Source organism: Nelumbo lutea, chromosome 1 (genome assembly GCF_056320005.1).
Source record: "Nelumbo lutea isolate HS-2025 chromosome 1, American lotus-T2T, whole genome shotgun sequence".
Taxonomy (NCBI): domain Eukaryota; kingdom Viridiplantae; phylum Streptophyta; class Magnoliopsida; order Proteales; family Nelumbonaceae; genus Nelumbo; species Nelumbo lutea.
In genome coordinates, this window is record NC_142684.1 from 186621689 (window position 1) to 186647417 (window position 25729).

Here is a 25729-nt window from a genome sequence, read left to right on the forward strand (position 1 = left end):
CTTTCTTTAAACTTGGCTATATTTTATGCTAAAAGAAAAGAAAAAAAAAACTTGCTAATTAGTTCTAGTTGAATTAGTATGCAAATCAGAGTGGCAACTACCAATTTTGGTTACTAAGAACAATCATCAGATTGCGTGAAATTCTCCAAATTACAGAACTCATTTATTGGATAGTTTACAAGGAAAAGATGGTGATCTCAGCTCTTTTCTATGAAAATCAATGTTGACCTAGGGCTTGTTTGTTTCCTCCTAACGCTATCTCTTAAGAGGAATCTTTTAACTTTAAGAGAAAAATGGTTGTCCGTTTCCTCTTATCTCTTATCTCTTAAAGTGAAATTATACAACTTTTTGTTTTCCAATGATAGCCCCAAATAGACGAACAAAAACTCTCATATATGGGGTCAAAATGGATATTTGATAATTTTTAGAATTCAGAACAACATTCTCTACATTCATAGTTCAGAGGAAAGAAAAGTTCGCCAATGCCAATATACCTCTTAATGTAATTATTGCACTTTCAGATGTTAGACTTCAGAGCAAACGAAAAGGCCCCCAGTCTCTTTTGTGGAGAAGGACCAAGTTTCCTTCCTTAAGATGTAGCAATTTGTTCTTTGGATAATTTATAATGTGAAGTGGGAGCATAGTTTTCAAGGTGCTGAGGTGAGGCTAAGTGATGGGGTGGGGGGTGGGGGGCTGAGCCTCTCTTTTTGCCCTAGGAAAAGAAGAAAATAAAAGAAAAGAAAATATCTTTTTCTTTTTTGCTTTGAAAATCAGTATGTGTTTTTTTTTCTTCAGACAGAGAGAGAGAGAGAGTAATTGAATTTAGATGTCTTTGAGGGTTTAAGACAGTATACATCTTGATTGAACCCTAACAACTAAGAAAAATAATAAAAAATTAGTATTTTAACTCGATCTGATGAATTTGGTTTAATAATCTGCTTTGTTATAATCTCAGAAAATTAAGAATATAAAAGTATTCAAGAGCACCATGTAAAAAATATCTTGGCAATTAAGTGAGGCGACCCTCCATGAGCGTCTTATTGCCTAGGCATCACTTTACATGTTAAGCTACCTTGGTATTACTTGATTGTCATAGTTAGGTAGTATATTCTAGAGGTAGTTTCTATTTTATATGATAGTTGGTTGTATCATTTAGTGTAACAATAATAGACATGCTTTTGTTGGGTTATTTGGTTTTTCATTTGATTGATAGCAGCATGTTTATGGTTTACTAGAAGGTCACAAGAAATTGTTGTGATTATGAACTCATGAAAACCAAATCACCTACGCATGCACTCATTGGGTGATTTGATTATGTTAATTGATAGAGACATGCACTCACTGGGTGATTTGATTAGAGACCACAAGAAAGTGTTATGAGTGAATTGGTTATGTAAACTTGTTGCTTTACATGTCAGACTATCTTTGTATTTCTTGATATTCCTAGTAATGCAGTGGATACTAGAGGTAGTCTCTAATTCTATTGTATCATATGTAGCAGGTAGTGTATGTATTACTTGGGGTAGTAACAACAAGCTTGCACTCACTGGGTAATCTGTCTTTCGTTTGTTGATAGAATGCATATGTTTTATTGGAGGGTTGCAAAAAAGTGTTGTGACCATATAGAATAATTGGAACCAAATCACCTAGACATGCACTCTAAGGTGATCTGGTTTTATATTTAATTATTATTATTCTTGTAACTTATTGGAGGATCATAACAAAGTGTTGTGACCACATGAACTCATTGAATTCAAATCACCTAAGCATGCACTCACTGGGTGATTTGATTTTTCTTTTGATTGATAGCATGTTAGCGTTTTATTGAAAGTTGCAAAAAAAATATTGTGACGGTGTAAACACACATGTTAGGCTACCTTGGCATTTCTTGATTGTAGACCTTAAAGGTATGTTCTTACCCCAAATGATACGAAAACAACCCACTAACATATAAAAATTAGAGACTTCCACTAAGGTCTACTATCTTAGAGGTGATCTAACAAGGCATGCATTCATTGGGTGATTTGATTATTAGAATTTTGTGTTTTATTGCAAGGTTTCAATAAAGTGTTATGACCATGTGAATTCATCAAAACCAAATCACCCAGGTATGCACTCATTGGGTGATATTTTTTTTATTTGATTGATAGCATGGTTTGGTTTTATTGGAGGGTTGCATGAAAGTGTCGTAGTTGTGTGAACCAATCGCTCAACATGTTAAGCTACCTTGATATTTCTAAGTTGTCATAATAAGGTAGTAAATGCTAGAGGCAACCTCTATTTTTTCACATGTTATATAGCAGCTTATTAGTGTGTCATTTGGGATAGCAACAGAGGGATGCACTCACTAGATAATTTGGTTTTCTGTTTGATTACAATATGTTTGTGTTTTATTAGAGGATCACAAGTGATGTGACTATGTGAGCACATTGAAACCAAATCACCTAGGCAAACACTCAAATGGGTAATTTGGTTGATAACATGTTTGTGTTTTATTGAAAGGCCAAAAGAAAGTGTTGTGATCATGCAAACTCATTGCTCCACATACTACGCTATCTTTGTATTTCTTGGTTGTCAAAGGTAGTGGATCCTAGAGGCATAGTTTTCAAGGTGTTTAAGTGAGGCAAAATGTTATTATTATTATTATTTTTTGAGTAAAAACCATGAATCCTAGGGTAATTCCTTAGGTTCCATAGCTAGCAACAACCTATAATTGTCTCTAATCTTCATTAAAAATGTATAAGCTTCATTTGAGTAAATCAACATGCTCATGACAAAAATGGAGAAAGCCTGCAATCTTGTGGATTGGGGTTTCTTGATTGAAGCTTTGAACAAATGTGGCTTTGGTGCAAGATGGTGCAAGTGGATCTGAGGATGCCTAAAATCTTGCCACTTTCAGTCTTGGTGAATGGGATGGTTATAGATTTTTTTGGTGCTATGAGAGGCATGAGACAGGGGGATCCACTTTCACCTTTTCTATTCACTATTATAGTAGAGGTGTTTAGCAGATTGATTACAAAAGCGGATGAAGTGGGTCTCTTAAGCGGGTGGAGAGTGGGGAGAGATAGGGTGGTGGTATCTCATCTTCAATTTGTGGATGACATCATTATTTTTTGTCGGGGGGAGAGTGAGGAAAAGGCTAGGAATCTAAGGATGTTATTGAGCCTGTTTGAGAAGTTGACAAATCTGAAGGTTAGTCTCAATAAAAGTGTAAATATGGGTTAGGAGGAGATTGAGGTGTGGGCAAGGGAACTCAGGTGTGTGTCTAGTGATTGGCCTATGAAATACTTAGGACTCCCTTTAGGTGCAAACCCTAGATTTTTGACTTTCTGGAGCCTAGTAGTGGAGGGATTTGAGAAGAAATTAGCGGCTTGAAAGAGGAATTATATATCTTTGGGTGGTAAGATAACCTTAATCAAATCTACATTCGCTAACATTCCGGTCTACTACCTATCAGTTTTTAGCTTGCCTCAGGCGATTGTGAAGAAGCTTGAGAAAATTCTGCATGATTTCTTGTGGGAACTGGGGGAGACAAAGAAGGATCATTTAATCAGATGGGAAATAGTTTGTAGAAGGAAGGAATATGGAGGGCTGGGGTTAGGGAGGTTGAAAGAAAAGAACCAGGCTCTTCTAGGAAAGTGGTTATGGTGATTCCCAAGAGAATCGGGTAGGTTATGGCATAAAGTGGATGCTAGTATTCATGGGCTCTTAGAGAATGGGTGGTATGCTGGAACTTCTAGCAGGGCCTCTTGCTCTTTACCTTGGAAAGCGATTCAAAAATGTCTCCCAATTTTTCTCAATCACAACAAACTTGATATTAATTCAGGTAACAATCAAATTCTGGGAGGATCTTTGGGTGGGTGAAGTCCCTTTGCTAGGATTCTTTCCCTTTCTTGTTCACCTTATCTGCTCTCAAGGGCAAACACTTTCTGAGATTTTGCTTCCTTCTCCTTAAGTTAATGGGTTCGGGTGGAATCTAGGCTTTCGCAAAAATGTGTGGGACACTGAACTAGGCCATGTTTCTAACCTACTACACATTCTTGAGGGGGTTTTCCTTGACCTAAATAAACAAGATGATAGAATTTGGACTCTACATCCTTCTGGGGTTTTCAGCTGTGCTTCCTTTTTCAAGTTATTGTCTTTGCCTTCTCAACCAGTTGTTCCCTTTCTAGTCAAAGAGATTTGGTGTCATCCGATTCCCCCCAAATTGGTGCTGCTTGTGTGAATCTAACAGTGAATCTGCTCATCACATTTTCATTTCTTGTCCGTTTGCTTGTCGTATATGGGATTGGCTTTTCTCTCTTTTTGGGTGTAGGTGGAATACTCCAGACAGATTGGACAGGTTGCTTGATGGTTCTACTTTCAGCTGGCCAAAAAGGAGGGAAGACTAATGTGGAGGTGTACAAGAGCAGCAGTAATCTGGACCTTATGGGAGGAGAGAAACAAATGTATATTCAAGGAAAAAGAAAAGGGGCAAAGAAGGATTAATTGAAGGGATTATGGAAAAAGTAACTTTCTGGACAAAGACACTGGAGTTGTTTTCAGCTTTCTCTATTGATTACATATTAAGGAACTGGAGAACAATTGCAGCCGCATTCAGCCAAGTGGAAGGCACTAAAGGCTTGGGAACACCCAGAGTTAGGATTCCTGAAATTAAACTTTGATGGAAGTAGTTTTGGGAATCCGGGTCTGTCCGGAATTGGAGGGGTTTTAAGAAATGAAAGCAGAGTGATCATGGGTATGTACTCAGGCCCCATTGGAGTGTGTGATTCTGTAACAGCAGAACTGAATGCAGTGATTTACGGGATGCAGAAAACTTTGGAAATGGGGGTAAGAAAGCTAATAGTTGAAGGTGACTCCAAAATATTAATAAGTTGGCTAAAACAGAATGAGAAGGCTCCTTGGTTTTTTAGAAACAAAATCAAACAATTCAAGAGGTTCTCAAGGGATATGCAGCTGATAATTCAATGGACTCCTAGGTCGGCAAATGGTCTAGCTGACCAACTAGCAAAGCAAGGGGTAAACAGGGAAGTGTGTTTCTGGGCTCAGTTGTAAGACTGAATATTAAATTGTCTTTGTATTTTCTTGGTGGTAACCGAGGCTGCCTTTGTCTACATTTCTCTTTTTCTAAGTAATAAAATTTGATGTTGATGCTGATAAAAAAAGAAGAAAGAAGAAGATGATGATGGTGAAAATGATTAATGTGTATTTATTGGTAAAATTGAATTCTTCCATGCTAATCAGTTCAAGTTTTAAGTCTTTGAGGGTTCAAGGTGGTATACTGTTATGTTTGTGGCCTGAATTCTTTGTGGTGACCTGCTTTTTTTGATAAATGAGTGAAATTTTATCAAACCAGAAAATAAGAGTTACATGCAACCTATGGAAAGGCATGAGATGCGACCTTTAAAGCTAATTACAGAATTAAAAGTACAAAAGAAATTACACCGAAGCCCAAAATAAAGTATCCTGGGAAACCCCTTGTTTTGCAAGTGAATCAGCCAATGAGTTTGCTGATCTGCCTACCCACTGAACTCTGATTGTCATATTCCTTGTTAACCATTTAGCCTTTTTGAGAAAATCTCTAAAACTCCAAACCACAGTGTCTGGATCCTTCAGTCAACCCACTATCACCTGGGCATCCCCTTCAATAATCAGAAGCTCTATGCCTAGCTGATTTGCAAGTTGGATTCCTTGTACAGCAGCCAGTAATTCGGCTCTTAAAGAGTCTCCCACACCCGCTGGACCTGAGTACAAAGATGTCACGTTACTATCTTTTTTTCTTAGCACTCCTCCTATGCCTGAATGTCCTGGATTTCCTCGGCTACTTCCATCAAATTTTAGCTTGATAAACTCCTCCCTTGGTGGCATCCATTCAACCCCATGTCTGTCCTTCCTGGCAGAAGTATTTGTGGTGACCCGCTCCGAAATAATTTGAGAAAAACCCAAAGGAAAAATTCCGTAGTGGTTTGTGGTGGAAGCGTAGTATGGACCCAATCCATATTCTGAAGGGATAGGATATCCATCACATGGATGCCCAAATCTTGCGGAATGGACTAGGCGAATTTCATAAATTTCTCCCATCTTTGCAGGGAATCGAATTCCCTATTTAGAAAAACATATTTTTCAAGGATCAATCTTGAACCATTAACCAAACCAGGTCTGAACCAAAAGGAGTAGGAAGGAGGATGTACCTGATACGGAGAAATAATATCTCCCAATGGAGGTGTTCACGCCCAAGGAAGGATCCAAAGACTGCTCCCACTGAAGATGGCGCAGTGTAGGATGGAGCAGAATCAGTAATGTTCTTCAAAAGAACTTGACCCTTTGCAAGAATCAACTGGATGGCTTGTGAGTATAACTCCAATCAATCTTTTCCCAAACGATTGATATCAAGATTAGATCTTGATTTCTCCCAAGAACTGGAGATCGAACTGGAGATAATGGTGGCGACAGGAAGGAGGTAGCAAGAGAGATTTCGCAGGGTGCAGAATTCTCCCTTCTTGTGATTTCAACTCTAAAGACAAGAGTTTGTGGGTTGCATGTCTAAAGGCTGCCGCCCCCTCCTCCTTTTATAGATTTAAAGGGATCAGCTCCTATTAGGAGCTGCTAATCCAAATTATATTTGGATTAGAAGTCCCTTTAAGTGATAAGGAAGAACCCTTATCTTATCTGTAGATCAGATCAGCCATCTCCTAATCTAATTAGGAGGCTTCCAGATCTAAATCTTATTTAGATCTTGGACTCTCTAAGTGGATAGGGTCTAGGCCCAATCCTATGAGTTGATCCACCTCAGAATTTGCCCCTTTTAATTGACTGATCAAATCAGCTCAGTTCGAAATGGGCTTAAGGCCCAATTAAGGTTATGTACTCACTTAGTCTTCCAAACTGCTGCCCAGTTGGGCTTCCTTGTATGGCGTGGGACCCAAACATTGATCTACACATCAGCCACATGGGTTCAGCCCAGCCTTTGTTACAAGGCCTGGCCGAATACATTGTTATGGACAGTGCACCCCCTGAAACCCATCTTATGGGCTCTATGGGCCCAACACTTACCCTAAGTGGTCCCTGGGTCAAGCCACCTTGTAACACCCAGGGAGTGTGGGCAGATGCAAGATTATCCCATCAAGTATTATCCTCAATGGTCTTACACTAAACCTCTCAGCCCATAATGATCATACACTGCCCGACAAGAGAGGACCTCTCCCTCGGCTACAAGGAACAGTGTTGCACTCTCTGCTTACATGGATCCCGGGAAATAAAACCTTTTGCAAATCATTTCGAAATCATAATTTATATACTTTTATATTTCATACAAAATATATTTTGCAAAACAAATCTCAACAATTGAAATCGGCTGCCGGCAGTCTTGGTTTCCATCAGTTCAATTAATCCTACACTGTATGTGCCTAGGGTCTCACCCTGGCAGCTGAGACAGGCCATCCCAACCGACTTGGTGGCACCACAGTGTCAACCTTGTCAGGATAGGTCTCCCCAGACCGACCCACTGGATGTGAACATTCTAAACTAACACGAGTCTCATTAAGTGTCAAGTTTAAGGGTATTACACAGAAACATACCAAGGGAACATGAATCAAATATGCACTTTTATTCATTTACAATAAACTCATAAAGTACATCATTCTGATTGAAGCTAAGGGCACACAAAACTGTCTAACATATTCAGCTTATAGGTCTGAACCGAATACGAAGAGTTATGTATTTTCGGGGGTTTTCTCTCTTGTATACTTGGTCATTTTTCTTGTGAGAGAAGATAGAGATATTGCTGACTACATAGTGGATTTCTGCTCTTCCTTTGCCTGTGGACGTAGGCTATAAGCCGAACCACATAAATAGTGTATTCTCTGTGCTTGCTTCTCTTTATCTCCGTTTTACTTTTATTTGGGTGCCATTCGAATCTATTTTCTTGGGTTTTTCCACAACATATACATGTTGATTGAACCCTAACAAATGAGAAAAATAATAAAAAGAAACTAGTATTTTGACTTAAACTAAATAATTAGTTTAATAATATCTATTTTATTATTATAATCTCAAAAGGTTAAGAACATAAAAGTATCAAGAGCACCGTGTAAAAAATATCTTAGTGATTGTAGAGAACACTGATGTGGGCCCCACAGCAGTGGTCCCCACAGTGTTCGTAGGACAACATGTGTAGTTATTTGTTTCAGTTATAGTAGTGCCAGTTTGGGTCAGTTTGTTAATTTAGTTATTTATTTCAGTTATTTATTTACTTTATTTATCATGTAAGTACTAAGGGCAGATCTGTCCTTTCCTTTATGTACTAAACATAACCTATAAATACTAAGAGTGTGGTGGCGGAAGATGTGTTAGGATCTGTCCCTCCTTTCAACCACTTGTTCTCCTGTTTCTCTTCTCTTCCTTCTCCTCTCTCTCACCTTTCTTCTGCTTTTGTAAACCTAAAATCTATTAGGATTCAAGACTGATTACAGTCTTGATCTTCTACTGTGATTAAGCAAGGTGACCCTCCATGAGCACCTATTGTCTAGGTGTCCTTGACAACTATGAATGGTGGTACCTTTTTGCTTTTTCTTTTCCCTAGGGATGGGAAAGGATGTAGTCCTACCTTCTGTTCACTACTAAACAAGCAAGGAAGAAAAAACTAATAAAAGACATGACTTTGCCCTTCAAGTACACCTTGTTTAGATGTTCTTCTTTGCCTATTTTACCTGAATATTCCTTGTTTTCCTCTATGTTTATATATTTATTCTTTAAATCAATAGTTAAATTGCACAAGTTTATAAAGCTGTCCACCAATGGCCCAATCAACTCCATTAATATTCTGAAGAGAGGGTGATTTTTCTTTTGTTATTGTTTTTACCTGTGCTTTTCTTGTATATTAAGGAGATTAGTGTAGTTCCTATTCTTTAGCACAAGAGATGGAGGTAGCCATTGTATATCATTAGTATAAACTACTACTAACAACAACGAGTAACAAAATAAAGTTGATGAGATGAATAATCCAATCTAATGATGCCATCAGTATTCTCCTGTCTTGTGCTATAGAGGTCAATTACAAAGGGAAAAAAGAAGAAAACACTGAAAAGATTCTATATATTGTTTCTCTGAGTGGTCTGGATTTTTGATACAGAAGAGTCCAGTGATACTAGCAAATATTTGGTCCATTTTGTGAAATTCTTATTGTAGAATGTCAAGTCCCTTTATTATTTTCTGGAGGTAGGGTGTAAGGGATAAAAGAAGGAATTGTCTGAAATAATAAATAGAAAAACAAGTTGTGGATAAAGAAGCTGGGATTGTAGAAGAAAAAGAAGATATTGGTGTATGGTGCAAAACTGTATTAACACAACCCACCCTCTCTACCCCATTCAAAGCCTTGACTTTAACTTGTGTTTCCTTGTTAATGCTATTGCAAATGAAGTGAACCGAACAATAATGCTTAAGGAAGCACCAATTTCTGTCCTGAAGGTGGAAATTATTTTGCTGCTAATTTAATATTTTGGGATTTTCTGGTGAAAATAGGTTTTTTTTGCTGTGGTGGGTGCAAATGGGAGCATATGGAATGTCATTAACACGGCCCCGAGTGTTTTCATGTTTGCGCTGCTCCAGATAACCATCCATCTTGCAGTGATCCTTGGAGTGGGAAAGTTATTACGGTTTGACCAGAAACTGTTGTTGTTGGCATCAAATGCCAATGTTGGAGGCCCTACAACAGCATGTGGGATGGCAACAGCGAAAGGATGGGGTTCTTTGGTTATTCCTGGGATACTTGCTGGCATATTTGGCATCGCAATCGCAACTTTTCTTGGTATCGGATTTGGAGTCATGGTCCTTAAAAGCATGTAAGCATTTCCTTCATTTTGTATGGGAAACTTCACTGTAACACAATGTTAGCCATTAAGTTAAGATGGCGGTGTTATCTGTCATACTCGTACACAAATTTGATATTGAAGTTAATAATTATAATTGAACCGCCTTGCTGTCATATAATCGCAATTTGCTTGGCAAGAAAGATTATACCTGTAAACAAGGTATTTGACTCCATATGTATCATGCCATGGGGATATGTTAAGCAGTTGGTCCCACGGTGATCTGGGCTTGGAACTAGCATTTTGTTCCATCAAGTGATGGTTTATATCAGAAAATAGCAATGTTGGACATTGATGCAGCAAGGCAAGGCTATGGAAAAAAAAAAAGTCAAAAAACTGGTCTGCTCCATTTGAGCAGAGTGGTTCTTTTCAGACTGATACTTCCCTTGAACTCGGTTGGGTTGTCAAGGCTTTTGGTTATGAGAAGCTACCGTGTCGGTGGAGCTGCTCCTCAAACTAATGCTGTCCGTAGTCTCTGCATCGACTGAATCCCCACCTGAACAGAAAATTCTATTTCACCATAAAATGCCTCAGGTATAAAAATACACACACTGTGTTCGATTTTGTTGTGTTTTAGCTAAAACGCTTATGTCCACACGTCTACCACTAAAATTAAAAATTCAAGGTTAGACCATGCTTGATTCTGCTCCTGTTTGGTTCAATGAAATTGTCCTTGTGTTTTTATGAATTTATTGAATGAGCTTTAGCATTAGTTTCATAATGGGTGTTACAGTATTGACCGTGGAGAATGTGCCAAGGTTACCACCAAAATTGTCTCATCTGATGATGGGGGAGCCACCAACTCGGGGTGGAACTCTCATTGTTCTCTCATCTATATTTTCCAAGAGAGGATCAAACAGAGGTATGGAGAGTTTTTAGGATATTGAGGAAGCTGGATCTCCTTTACATAAAGGATTAGGAGGTGGCAATAATGGCAATGACCCTTTTCTCCCATCGGTTGCGATTGGCAGTCCAATTCCAACTTAACCAACGAGCAAAAGCATAGCCGGGGAAAGGTTCGATTCTCTTTCCAAGTCCTATCCTCACTTAATTATGGAGAGACGAGATGAAAAGAAAATTTCACAGCCAGCCACTGGCAGCAATGGTAATGCACGCGCCATAGCTTTGGGTGTAGGGACCATTGGAGGAGGTGGAGATGGGGATTGGGGATGAAAAGAAAAAGGGCATTGTTCTCTATGTTTTTAAAAGTGAACTACGAGCGTTGGAATCAGGTTACGTGGTTTGAAGGAAAAAGTAGAGAAAGGAAGGGGATGTAGGGAAACCTATACGAGGCTTCTAAAGGTTTCTTTATATTTCCCTTACATTCCCTACTTTTTTCCTTCAAACAAACATAGCCTAAGGGGTTTGCTGTATGGTTGAATGACAAGGGGTTGAATGCTTACAGCGTCTCCTGTGGCAGTAGTTTTCTATACGGCCCTTACATTCTTCAGGCACAAAGATTGAATGGAATAAGGTAGTTGATTTGGCCAGAGAAGTCGCTATGGTGGAGGTGCCTCTTTACAGGCACCATTTGGATGCTGTCATGGTGTGTAAAAGAGTCACAAGGTACAGTGTTTTCAAACTGCCGTTGAACCAGATGGTTGGACTGTTTGACCTGGGAATTGTCCAGGAAATTTGTTTCATTTTACCCCAAATCTGGTCCTTGTTAAAAAACCGTTGAATTGATAAGCGACCTGCTGACCCAGGTGATTGATCCATCGGCCCATTTAACAGTTGTTGATTTTTTTATTTTAATAATTTTTTAGTTGGAATGGGCTGTCCATTCTAATAGGATGGCCAAACCATTGACCTGGAAACTGGCGGACAGAACGGTTCTGATTTCGGATCAATTTTTAAAACCTTGACAAGGTATGCTTAAGTCTTTTAAAATTTCAGCGATATGATTAAGTCAATTTCTAAAAACTTAGGGTATGTTTAAGTCTTCTACTTCTTTTTCCTAGTAACCAATTAACTAGCATTCATCCAAGTTCCTCGAAAGAACTTACCTTTTTTTTATTTTATTAATGATATAACTGATCTTTAATGTTTTTTTCTCGGACTCTACATTATTCCCTTATTCCCTCCCATATGATAGGGGTGATCATTTCTAGCCTATCTTGGGAATTTTTGGGCTTTGGCCTGGGCTTTTCCTAGCCTTAATAAGTAGTTTACCCGACAAATTACTTTGTATAAATTTTGCATTCTTCAGTTTTTTTATGCACAATTATTTTCTTTTCTATTCCTACCCATCCCTATGCATCTTACCTACGGTTTCATTTGCTTGTTATGATTATATAGGACTTTCACCCTATTTCATTGCTTTTAACAGGACTGATGTCTCAACTGTTTCATCACTACTCCATGTTCAATGTACCTATGTGCGGTGTAAGAGCATAGACATGCAAATTGCCACAGACCTAGTTTAATCGACCTTGAACCAGAACTGAATTGAATCAGTCCGGTCCAATGACCAACCCAAGTTACTAAGTAGTGATTCAGAATAAATTATAGAAGCAGTATAGGAACAAGCTAGTGGTTGATAGATAGCCACCCTGCATTACATACCATGATTCTAGAAGGCTCTCGTGTCCAACATGGGTACCAATCCTCTCTCTCTCTCTTATTAATAGTAGGGTGGAAATTGATTTGGTTCATTTCCAAGGCAGAACCTGAAGCCTACCCTATAGGGGTTGGTTCTAAGCTTTTGGAACAGAAACTTACCCCTTCAAGATCCTTGGCAAATTGTTCTTTCTTTAACCCTCCTCGAAAAAAAAAAAAGGAACATGTTCTTTCATAGTTCAAAACTTAAATTATCTTTATTAATTAAATTGAATAATTTAATATGTTGATATATAATTTGGAATTTATCATTATAATTTAAATTTTATAAATATTATGTTTTACATTACTTATACACATTAAAATATTAAATTGAAGAAAAATTGCTTAAGTGACTATGGTGAAATGAGATCATGGTCTTTGTGACCATGAGTGCTTGGGTTGCAAATCTTCAAAGCATTTTGGGATTTTTTTCAAGACAAATTCAATTATTAAGACGGTTCTTTGGGTCAGTTCAAGTAGGATAAATCCCTAAACTTTGGAATAGACTTGAATAGAGGTAGGTTTCAAGAATTTGGAATCAAACCCTCCCTAATAACACGGATTGGGTAGGGCCAGCTGGTTCGAGATTGGCTTCATTTGGTTCTGGATAAAATATATTCATTTACTCACCCCTAATAAATAGTCTCCCTCTAGGGGTCCATAAGTCATTTTCCTCATACCTTGGGTGATTATCGACCATCAATGGTCCATGCCCCAACACTTGGATGCAAGGTTTTAAAAACTGACCCGGAAATTGAACCATTCTAACTATCAATTTTCAGGTCAGCGGTTCAACCGTCTGGGTCGAACGATTCGGATGGTTTGCATATTAGGGCAATATATGCAAACCTCATAAGAGATGCTGGTTGAGAGCAAAAAGAGAATTGTTGTCTGAGATAGAAAAAAAGAAATAAGAAGAAGGAAGGAGAGGAGGGAAGAAGAAGGAAGAGGATGAGGATAATTGGATGCTCACTGGTGACGATAGCGGCAACGGCAATGGCGAGGCGGCGGCAACAAATACAGATTTGAGATCTGAGTTCTTGGATCTTTGAGTTCCCAAATCTGATATCTGAGTTCGTGTTTTCTTCTTGGATCTCAAATCTGAGATCTGGGAAGATCTGAGTTTGTGTCTTCTTCTTCTTCTTCGTGCTAGATCCCATATCTGAGTTCGTGTCTGATCTCAGATCTGAATCATCGAATTCTCTTTGTAACTTTATATTGCGAACCGCTGGCCGGGTCAAATGAGTCAATGGTTCTAATGCCCGGGTCAACGGTTTTCTGACAAAGTCAATGGGTTTTGACCCAATAACGGGTTAAGGGTGAAACAGAATCGATTATTCGGATGATTTTTAGGCCAAACGGTCCAATTGTCCGGATCAACGATGGTTCAAAAACATTGCTTGGATGACCAATACCAGAACATACCCCAATTTTAGGGTCCCGTTTTTTCTGCGTCTTTTAAAAATTTCCCCACAGTGGTCATTTGGGCAATTGCCGCAATTCTGGTTTCAAATGAATGATCCCTACTAGCCTAAAATTCAGGAACTTGCCAACAGCCCCTAAAATTTAGGAACAGATATATTAAGGGTTTTATAAAATTGAGATCCTTTCCATTATCAAGGGCAAAAGCCGATCCAAGTTGTGACAACATTTGACATCACCAGCCAACATAATCAACCGATACTGATACCACTCAACGTACGGTATTCCTTTTTGTTTTTTCCCTTTTTTAAGCCACAACGACATTCTTATGCACTCAATAATATACCATTGCATTCTATCTATCAATAAATCCACCACGCCAACGGGCCAGTTTTTCTATTATTTCTTGGATAAAGAAAACAAAAAAATTAAAATAAGGGCAACTGATGAACAAATGATTTATTTATATAAGGGGGATGTCAGTTCGGAATTGATGCTAAATTATAAACGAGCATAAATGTATAAAATGAGGGTATTTGATATTTTAAATTTTTATAAATCTACAGTGGAATTCAGAATCAATGGGCCTGTCCTTATACACAACATGCTGACTACGGAACATGATATATAATGCTTTTGCCTTGGCATACACGCCTACAAAGACATGCACTAAGATGAACCCATCGATGTATCTAAAACCTGAGGAGCTATTTATATGCCCAACAAGTAATAATCCAAGCCTCCACCAACTAGTCGGGCTCCATGAAGAATGATAGGTTATACTTCTATCTATCACACAACTCACAAGCGAGAAGAGAGAGAGAGAATAATAATTCAAGCTCAAATTAATCGAGCCCATATAATGCACATTACACTTCTCACTCCTCATTTCTGCCCAAAGAATACAAAGAATATGCCTCCATTGTGCCAGCGTGGCGAGTTGACATTTATTCTATACCATCGACGACGCATCACATACAATCATCCAAACGTGCAACAGGATTTTAAAGGACACAAGCAGTGTAGATGGGCATGAAGCATGCTGTTATTGTCTCTCATACCTTTCATTCTCTAATAAATAATGATTTGATTTAATTTAATGGAAATTTCTACTAAGACCACAAAGCAAGCATATAAGCTCGTCTCAAGTTCCAATAACACATCCTTAAGTTTGAGCACAACATTAATAGCACCCTTTAGAATCTGTTTGGTCATGGATTCATCAGGATCTACAGTAGTAGTTAAACCATCTCCTCCACATTCTTCTTCTTCTCTGTTCAATGCAAAGAAGGGTCTTACACTTAGAGCACTCAAGGTGCTGATCCTGGTGCTATTTCTTGGGTGGCTCATGCTTTGGATTGTTTTGCCAACCAACATCTATAAGAGCCAATGGACACCTCAACTTAAGGCCAAGGCCAACTCCACTTATTTTGGGGGGCAAGGTTAATTATTTTGCTCTTTTCTCAAAGCAAAATTAACTTGGTTTTATTAATTCTAATTTTCTCTGTTACAGGCACAAATCTTTTGGTTTTCACGTTTCCCATTATGCTCATTGCTGTGCTTGGATGTGTCTATCTCCATTTCCTTAAGAAATCTGATAATTATTATAACAAGAGGTACGTATATTAATTAGATGCAATGAGATGATCAGTTGCTTATTTTCTTTTAGTCTTTGGTAATCTCTACAAAAGATCGACTAGCTAGCTAATTAACACAAACTTTGTTGAATTGGTTCGATGGCAGTTGGTCTGCAAGCCACGGCCTCTTCTCGTGGCAACGGCCATTTCTTGTGAAGCCCCCCTTGGGAATCGTCACTGCAATGGAGCTGGCCTTCTCCGCCATGTTTATTGCGCTAATAATCTGGTCTCTGGCCAATTACTTACACGTCAGCTTCGGGCACCTCCATATGCATAAGACTGGGGAGAAAGTGTAAGTAGATATATATATATATATATATATATATATATGTTGAATATCTTAATTAATTATTTACTAGCTTACAGTTATGAGATGGATGGATGGATGGACTTTGGCAGGTGGCAAGCTAAGTTCAGAAGTGTATCTCTTAGACTTGGGTACGTGGGAAACATTTGTTTGGCATTCCTTTTCTTTCCTGTAACTCGAGCATCATCCATCTTGCCTCTACTTGGACTGACTTCCGAGTCCAGCATCAAGTACCATATCTGGCTTGGTCATCTCTCTATGATCCTTTTTACCGCACATAGTATAGGTTTCATCATCTACTGGGCTATAACAAACCAGATGTCTGAGGTACTCTCTTTAATTTTGAAGTGAAGAAAATCAACAGTCTTTAGTAATCGTTTTGCTGTCATGAATCATGATGATTGCTGTTGACAAAAGACTTAGATTTCTATTATGTATTTATGTTGTTCTGTGGCTGGAATGTTTGTAGTGCACCTCTTCAGTGAAACAAGCTGCAATTTGGAAAACTTTAGCTGTTTGGAGAAAACAGCCAAACTAGCTAGGCTGTCCGGGAGCTTTTCTTTTTCTTTCTTTCTGTCCAACCAAAAATACAAATAAGTACCTGAGTTGGATTGGATAGCGTGTGATGCAGTGATGTACAGTATGCTGAAAAGCAGCCTAAGCTGTTTTTGCCCAAACAAGAAACAACCAAAGCTTTTTCCAATTAGCAGTCACAATTAGGGGTAGACAATAACCGAGCTTTCCAGGAGTAATTCAATAGTTTGGTTCATAGTGAAGCTTGTGCGCCTAATCAGGCTTATGTTATATATAATGTTTTTAATTTTTTATATGTATAACAATAAATTTGTATATAATATTTTAATTTTTTATATGCATAATATTCAATATTTTATTGTATGAAGTTTAACCCAAAATGCATGCAGATGCTAGAATGGAGTAGTACTTGGGTGTCTAATATTGCTGGAGAGATTGCTTTCGTAATTGCATTGACAATGTGGGCAACCAGCATTCCCCGCATAAGGAGAAAGATGTACGAGATGTTCTTGTACGCCCATCACCTATACACACTATATCTCTTCTTCTATGTCTTGCATGTGGGAATCCCTTACTTCTGCACAATCCTTCCTGGTGTCTATCTTTTCTTAATTGATCGATATTTGCGATCCTTACAATCACGACGAAGAGTTCGGCTTGTTTCTGCACGTCTTCTACCTTGTGAAGCCATTGAATTGAACTTCTCCAAGAATCCAGGTGATATTTTAATTATTTTAAGGGTATCGTCATGCGACGTTCATCCATCCATTTTGAATTCCATGCATTCATCTTAATTATTTTAAGGGTATCCTCCCTTTAATCCCAGAATTAAGCTATACTCCAACTAGTATCGTGTTCATCAACGTCCCATCCATTTCTAAGCTTCAGTGGCATCCTTTCACCGTCATCTCTAATTCAAACATGGAGCCTGAGAAGCTAAGCATCCTCGTCAAAGGTGTTGGAGGCTGGTCCCAGAAACTTTATCAAACTCTTTCTTCCCCTTCCTCTCTAGACCAACTGGAAGTCTCCATGGAAGGACCCTATGGGCCTGCTTCATCTCACTTTCTAAGGTCTGTATTAGAATCAAGGAATTATAAAAATTTTATCGAACTCTTTCTTCCCCTTTATATCTCTCTCTCTCTCTCTCTCTAAGCTTCGATTCTATCTCAGGCATGAGTTGGTTGTGATGGTGAGTGGAGGAAGCGGCATTACTCCGTTCATCTCTATAATTCGAGAGATAATATTTAGAAGTACCATGATTGATTGCCAGCAGATTATTCCACGGATGCTCCTCATATGCGCCTTCAAGAACTCTTCTGATCTCACCATGCTAAACCTTCTCATCCCAGTCTTTGGTGCCCCTTCTGATACCTCACGTATACAGCTTCAGATAGAGGCCTATGTCACCAATGAGAAAGAGCCGTCCAACACTTGCGAAAACCAGCAGAAGCTCATCCGGACCATTTGGTTCAAGCCCAATTCATCAGATGCACCCATGTCTTCAATTCTAGGACCAAACACTTGGCTCTGGCTTGGCGCTATAATCTCATCTTCTTTTGTGATGTTTCTCCTTTTCTTGGGTTTACTTACCCGTTACTACATTTATCCAATCGATCACAATACTGACGTTATTTACCATTTTTCTGGGAGAGCTCTTTGGGACATGTTCTTTATATGTATCTGCATTGTGGTAGTGGCCAGTGCCGTGGTTCTCTGGCACAAGCATCAGAATGCCAAGGAAGGGAGACAAATACAAAATGTGAATGTGCCAACACCAATGACATCACCAGGGTTCCATGATGACTCTAATCGAGAGCTTGAGAGTCTCCCCCACCAGTCCCTTCTTCCTGCTACCAAGGTGCACCTAGGAGCAAGACCTGATCTCAAGAGTAAGCTCCCTCCTCTTCCTCTTAACACTAAAGATTATTTGACTTCTTAGATGTAATAATCACAATTGATTTGTTTTGTTTTTATCCCTTACAGATATACTATTTGAGCGTAAAGAATCAAGTGTGGGAGTTCTAGTTTGTGGCCCAAAGAAGATGAGACATGAGGTTGCAAAAATCTGTTCATGTGGTTTGGTGGAGAACCTACATTTTGAGTCCATTAGCTTTAACTGGTGATGTATATGCCATATGGCTCCAATTAAAGCATAATGAAGCTTTGTTTCCGTGTATGTATAGCTTTGTGAATCCGCAATAAAATGTTACCCACCATGTGTCACATTAGTAAGACTAGTTCTTTATACCATATAATGATGATACTTGCTCACTTCACGTCCAAATCATAAAAGTTAAATAAGAACATTTCATAAAATTAGGGTGGATTTGAAACGAGTGGACCTGAATACCTGACTATTTTATTTGAGTTCGGTTTCGTACAAAAACATGGGTCTCAAACTTGATTAGAGCTAGCTAAAGGTTATGGGCTCCAATTTGGTTCTACTCAAAAGCTCATATACTCACTTGACTCGTCAGTTTAGATCGAGTTGAGTATATAATAATTATAATATCAATGTTTACAAAAGGTGGCCTGGTCATTCAAATATTTTCATTTTTAAAAATTAATACATTTAACATAGCAAAATGTCACATTTAAACATATTTTATCATTTTACCCTTCTATCTTTATAAAGTAATAAAATAACGTAACATTGGTTGTATCCATGTATATATATATATACAAGTATAAGTGCATGTGTAGAAATATTAATCATATATCCACCATTTCCTTACAACCCAAGAAAAAGAAAAAAAAAAAACCAGCTTTTGTTTTGAAGTACAATCTATTTGATACATATATTGTTATTTATATAAGTTGATTGTATTAGAGAAACTACAATTGGAAAATGAGGTACATAAGTAAGCCATAAGGCCCCCACATAGATCCTAGTGTGGTCTCCACCTGAAAAGCTACAACTTTTCAGTCCTATGCATGTTTAAGGGTGCAAGTTGGATGGGCTGGTCCAGGTTTAAGTTCAACTGAGGCCCAACCCTTGAGTTGGGCTCAGGCCTGGGTCGAGTTCAGGTTAGTCAATCAGTCCACACTAGTGTGCTTGGTTTGAAGGAAAAAAGTAGGGAAAAGGAGGGGAAGGGAGGGAAAGGGAGGGAAACCTTCTATGCCCGAAAATCGAGAAAGCCTAAACTTTGGGCTTGGACCTAGCTTAAGGACCAAAAGTCCAAGCCAATCCATATAAAATTGTGGGTGGGGTTGGTCCAAGCGTGGTTTGGACCTGCCTAAGTTGTATCCCTATACATGTTGGCACTACTATGATACATGGGCACCATATGTGAGCTCGCATTATGGCCGTGTTCGCTTTTCAGGAAGTTACTTATTGGGGTAAATGCATTTACCTGGGTAAGTGCATATACCCATGTTCTTTCATTTTCTAGGTAAATAAGAGAATGATCATTTTATCGATAAAAACCCATTATTAAAAGGGGCAGTTTTGTCCTATCTAAGTATTGGCAACTTTCCCCTAAGACGGAAAGTTACTTGGCCACCTAGGAAATGGGTATCACTTTTCTGTGAACCCCATATAAATCTGAAAAAAGAGCATGGATTTTTTATCAATGGAAACAAAATTTTCATTGACCAACTTTTCCCTCTCTCAAAATCCAAAAAAAAAAAAAGCGAACAGACCCTAACTGCGATCATGATCACAAAATAGTTAGTGAAATTCCAATATGCCAGAATTTGCAACAAATTCAATGCATCACATCAATTAATTTTTTATCTCATACACTGACATGTTCTAATTTCATCAGGGGTCGCTATGAAGTTCTACGGCCTTGGTCGCAGGTAATGTTTTCTCACCATGTGCTATTTCTTACAACCAATTTTTGTCATATGTGACCCCCACTTGTTGGACCAACACATGTTTAAGCCCTATTCTATTCTATGGTCCATTATGTAGGGCTTAATGTTGGCTCCAATATGCGGGTCGCAAATATGGGTTTCACTGCTCTATTTCTATATATTGGAAACTTAGATGCAAAGTAGTGTTCGAGAAGCAGGCCTCCATCCCACTGTCTACTAGCGGTGCATACATAGATAAATGAGCTACAAAACTACGTTATGAAAGAAGGGTCACGAAGAGAATTGAATGAAAGACCCAATGCTTTGGTTCGAGCAGATGGCCTAGTCATGACTAGACCTGCGCCCTCTTGGTTGAGTTTTAACATGAATGTGGCAGTGTTTCCATATATGGGCAAGGGGTGCATAACCGGTCGGTTCGGTTCGGTTTGATTAAAAGCAAAGACCTAACCTACCCAACTAAACCCGACTACAATTTAAAATTGAACTGACCCTAACGCATTCAGTTTGGTTGTTTTAATATTTAATGAACAATTAGCTATTAATCTTTAGTCTAGGTTATAATAAACAATTAATACAACTACAGTCATTTAATGACAATTGAATGACTAATTATTAAAACAACTAGTCTCTAGGCTATTCTTAACAAACAATTAATGAATAATTAATAATTAGTCTAGATTTTAATACTCTAATTGTTTAGAGTCTCTAGCCTATTTAACTAATTATTATTAATTAAAAGCTGGAATAGGCCCAACTTCCCATAGCACATTGGGAATCGTGAATTGATCATTATTCATTGAAAAAGACAATAATTATTAATTAATAAGTATAAAGTATTAAATAGAATGTTATATATTTAATATAGATAATTAAATACAACCACTAATTCGATTTTCTGTTCCATTTGGTTCGGTTTATCAGCTGAATTTGAACACCCCTAATAGGGGAAAAACGAAAATACCTCTGCTGATTAGATACGATGGAGGAGACCATATCATGTGCAGATCCAGTCAAACCCATTACTACCATTGATATTGAAGCATAAACAATGGCCTTGCCTGAGGATTTGCACATAATAGTTGGGTCTCCAGAGGTATCCCAAAGTCGGGTTAATTCTCAAAAGAATGCTAGAAATATAAGGGAGAGTTTCAGGTCAGAACCTAGCTCGGACTCCGGACTAAAATGAAGTGAGTAGCAACAATATCCTTTGTAGAAAAATACTAATGGTTAGGATCGTGTCCAATATTTGTTAATGACCTTTCTTATTACAGAAAATTTCTTAAATTATCCTTATGGTTTAGCTAATTGATTAATTCATCCATATTATTTGCATATTGTCTTAAAGTACCTCTATTGTTTTTGACAATTGTCTAAAACATCCCCTATCGTTAACTTTTCATCACAAATCGTTCACAAGTGATATCACACAAAAATCCCTAAAATACCCTTTTGTCACAAAGAACTCAGGGCACCGAGACCAGGAGCGGAAACTTTGCTGTAGAGTTTCAAAACCAAAGTGCAACAAAACCAAATTGTTCATTACATGGTTTGGTGCGGCTGCAGAAATTAAGAATTCTGCCCAAAAGTAGAGTTCCCATGAAGTTCGAAGATCTGTTGGAGGACCAAGGAATTCCGATAGGAGATCGAACCTGTTCAAATGCTGCAAAGTGACTCATAGTGATTAGCAGATATCAATTGGTATTTGATATGGTTTCGAGTTGGGACATGCCAGTCAATATGCTTGACTAGTACTACTCAAGCTCGAAAAGCGAGAAATTATCTCCTTCTCCAATACCACTCCTATTATAAAAGCAGGGATAGAGACATCAAGCAATACGTAGGGGTGCAAATGGATCAGATTTATCCTCTGATCCTATTTTGTCATATTCGGATATCCTCTATTTGGATTTTCAGATTGGATAAAAAAATAGGATTCAATTAGAATTCAGACTGGATTCAGGTTACCCCTATCCAATCCAAGATCTGATATATATATATGTGTGTGTATAAAACACATATGTTATTTATTTATAAATATATTATTTATATTTCATTTTTATAAATTTATTATATTAATTATTTTTAGAAAGAATATGTATATATGTGATGAAAATAGTTGAAAAGATATTTGTATTTTTTGGTCTTATTTTTTTAATTATTATATTATATTTTTCTTTTGATAATCTATTAATTTTTTGAGAAATTTAAATCATTTCTAAAAATCTAACTCTTCATTGAATTTGAATTCGGATCCATACTTATGAGATCTGATTGGATAGGATTGACTATTAACGGTCAGACCGGATTCGGACATACCCTAATTCTAATATGACCTTATTCGTTTGCACCCCTAGCAGTACGGGCATCTAACCTGATACAATTGATCGAGTAAAGGCACTAAGATGGCTTATACTTACAAGTTTGAAATTCAAATAATATATATCTTTCACATGGAATAAGTTTGCATATACCCTCTCAGACATAACCTTACATACTTTAAGGTGGTAGCCAAAGCTATAGGAATACCAATAACGGTGCTTTATTACCAGATTCTCTGATCTCACTGAACTTGGTTGTCCATTTCCTGTTAGTCTATAACATGACAAATGGTCAATGGTGAAGATGGAGAAGATTATATAGTCCACTGATTCCTCACTATTTGATTGGTCATAAGAAGCAGAAACTTACATGGAAGATCTCAAGCTGGTCCTCTATGCTCTCGAGTGTAGTTTTAACTACATTAAAGCTCTTCATTTTTGCAATCGCTACCTCGTCGATTAGAAATGTTTCAAGAACACGAACCCGTTCCAATCGTCTCTCCCCATCATTATATCATCTGAATGCCATCACTGAGCTTATCGTGCAGGTCCTAAATCTTCCCTAGTAATTGCTTTGATCGGTCTCCATTTTTTCATTTCAATAAAAAGAAATCTAGGTGAAATTCAAATATTAAATTATTATCTCTTGTAAATTTGTTAACATAGATCAAAATCTTTGTCAAGGTAGGAACATGATAAATATTTTTCAAACTAAACTAATAATGATCATAATTTAATGAAGAAGAACTGATACTCTTAATTGTCAAACCTTCACCATTACCAACTTTCACTTGGTCCATACCAAAAAATTCAGGCTTGTTCTCTAAGTTATTAGCATTTGGAGTCATGTGATGAGTTGCTCCACTATCAGGGTATCAAGTAGGGTCGAAATTAACTGTTGAGCCATTGTAGGAAGACATACCACTATGAAACACAGCTGCATGATCTAGAGAATTATTGTTATGTTCTCCTTGGTACGAGAGGTCGTACTGTTTATAGCACTTGAGTGCACCATGCCCAGGTTTGTTACATACTTGGCAAACAATTGTATTATCTCTACCTCGACCTTATTGTCGTCCAGATTGATTGCCACGCTCCCTGCCTCTGCCACGACCATAGCTCCCTTTGTTATTCTGAAACTAAGCATTATTATTGCTAGTCTTGCCATTATTGTTGTTACTAGTAATTAAGCACATGCCTGCACATGATAAAATTTTCTTCATATTAATTACTTGAATTTTAGATATATCATAATTAAGATAGAAATTTCCAATTAACAAAAGTAATAATATGATTAAAAACAAAACTTAAATGCTTGTACTAAATAACAATTATTATTATATTTTTTATTGTTATTATTATTATTATTAAATTTGTGTTCCATTTCTATCATAAATAAAAATAACTTTTTATTTTAAGAATTATTTTTATTTATATGATGAATATATAACATTAGAAATGTTCTCAAATGTTTTTGACAAAATTTTGTACATTTTCATTTTTGGTGTTCTATCTTGTTTTAAATATTTATTATTGAATTATGACATCATGTATTTCTTAGAAAAGTTTGGTCATTGACCCACCATCTAGATAAGAAAATAGATTTGCTTTTGGAATAGTTTTAAATTAGAGAAAATTATAGTCAAAACTGGGTTTACATTTAAAATTAGGCTACGGATTAGTCCAAAAATCAATAAAACTCTGACAACTAACTCTATATTTCAAATTATAAAAACCCCTGCCATGTTATCGGAGGCTTATGTGGCTATTGCCAACATGGAACTCTTAATCTATGTTGGACACAACAAAATGTTTATATTGAAATTGCCATTTAATGTTGGGTGATTGAAAAACAAGAAAATGGTTTTTAGTTTCTTTCCCGCTCCCTCCCTTCCTCCTTTCCTCCCTCCCTCCCTCCCTTTCTCTCTCTCTCTCTCTCTCTCTCTCTCTCACACACACACACACACAGTCGTCTCTCTCTGCTCAATGACTGTGTGATTTTAAAATAAACAAAAATGGTTTTCAGTTTCTATATTTACGTTCTCTCTATCATTTTTTACCATTCTCTCTCTACCTATCATTCTCCCTCAATCTCTCTCAATCCATCGATCTCCATCAGTTTTTCTCACTCCTTCTCTTGTTCTTTTTTTCTTATTTTCTTAAACTTATATGGTATTAATCAAACTGTATAAAAGAACATGAGACCAACTTGGTATAGTTCAAAAATCATTACACCAATTTGATAGAAATTTATAATGTCATTGTACAAGTGGTTGGTCCCTTTAGTTCTTTTATACAGTATGATTAATAATATAAAAGTTTGTAAGAAAAATAAAAAAAGAATGAGATAAGTAGTGGGAGAAAGACTAAAGGAGAATGATAGAGAGAGAGAGAGATAAGTTTTGATTTGGCTACATACCAAAGTTGAAAGAGTGGGAGATCGAGAGATGATTGCGGGAGTTAGAGAGAAGGGAGGGAGATCGAGAGACTAAGGGACTAGAAGATAAACTGAAAACCTATTTTTGGTATAAGCTTTTTTTTTTTTTTGTTCAACATGGATTAAGAGTCCCATGTTGTCAACATCCACAAAAACCTCTAATGACATGGCAGAAGATTTTATAATTTGAAAGGTAGAGCCAATTGTCAGAGTTTTGTTGGTTTCTAGACCATCCTACAACCTAATTTTAAATGTATAACTGGATTTCACTATAATTTTCCCTTTAAATTATATATTTCATTTACATGATATAAATAATAGATTAAGAGTCTCTGTTGCCAACATCCATAAAAGCCTTTGATGACATGGCAGAGGTTATTATAATTTGAAATGTAGAGCCAGTTGTCATGGTTTTGTTGGTTTCTGGATCAACCTACAACCTAATTTTAAATGCATAACCGGATTTGACTATAATTTTCTCTTTAAATTATATATTTCATTTACATTATATAAATAATTTTTACTTATCACACTTAGTTTTTATTTGCGTATGATATCGTTTGACCCAAACCACTAACCCACCACCCAAAAAGAAAAATAGTTTGATTTCTAGGTTGGCATTAAATTTTGTATTACATTTCCATCATTGAATTTTTTTCTTATGTATAATACTTATTTTTGTACACTATAATGAATGAATAATAGTAGAAATGCACCCAATATTTTATTTTTATAAATATATAACATTAGATATGTGTCCAAAATTTTCCCTTTTTTTTAATTTTTGT

At 37.2% G+C, this 25729-nt stretch overlaps 2 protein-coding genes across 2 annotated transcripts in view; both read left to right on the plus strand.

Moving 5' to 3' along the window:
• LOC148879851 (uncharacterized) overlaps positions 1 to 9982 on the plus strand; it is a 46020-nt gene extending 36038 nt beyond the window's left edge. Inside the window, exon 6 of the mRNA XM_088961559.1 lies at positions 9520 to 9982. Within this exon, the coding sequence (XP_088817685.1) occupies positions 9520 to 9843 (324 nt within the window). The 3' untranslated portion in view covers positions 9844 to 9982. The remainder of the gene's footprint in view (positions 1 to 9519) is intronic.
• Positions 9983 to 15070: 5088 nt separating this feature from the next.
• LOC148879852 (ferric reduction oxidase 4-like) lies at positions 15071 to 18590 on the plus strand. The gene is made up of 8 exons (XM_088961560.1): positions 15071 to 15331; positions 15403 to 15505; positions 15633 to 15818; positions 15926 to 16160; positions 16757 to 17084; positions 17194 to 17437; positions 17538 to 18256; positions 18351 to 18590. The coding sequence occupies exons 1-8, from the start codon at positions 15103 to 15105 to the stop codon at positions 18488 to 18490; spliced, it is 2184 nt and encodes a 727-aa protein (XP_088817686.1). The 5' UTR covers positions 15071 to 15102; the 3' UTR covers positions 18491 to 18590.
• The last annotated feature ends 7139 nt before the right edge of the window (positions 18591 to 25729 follow it).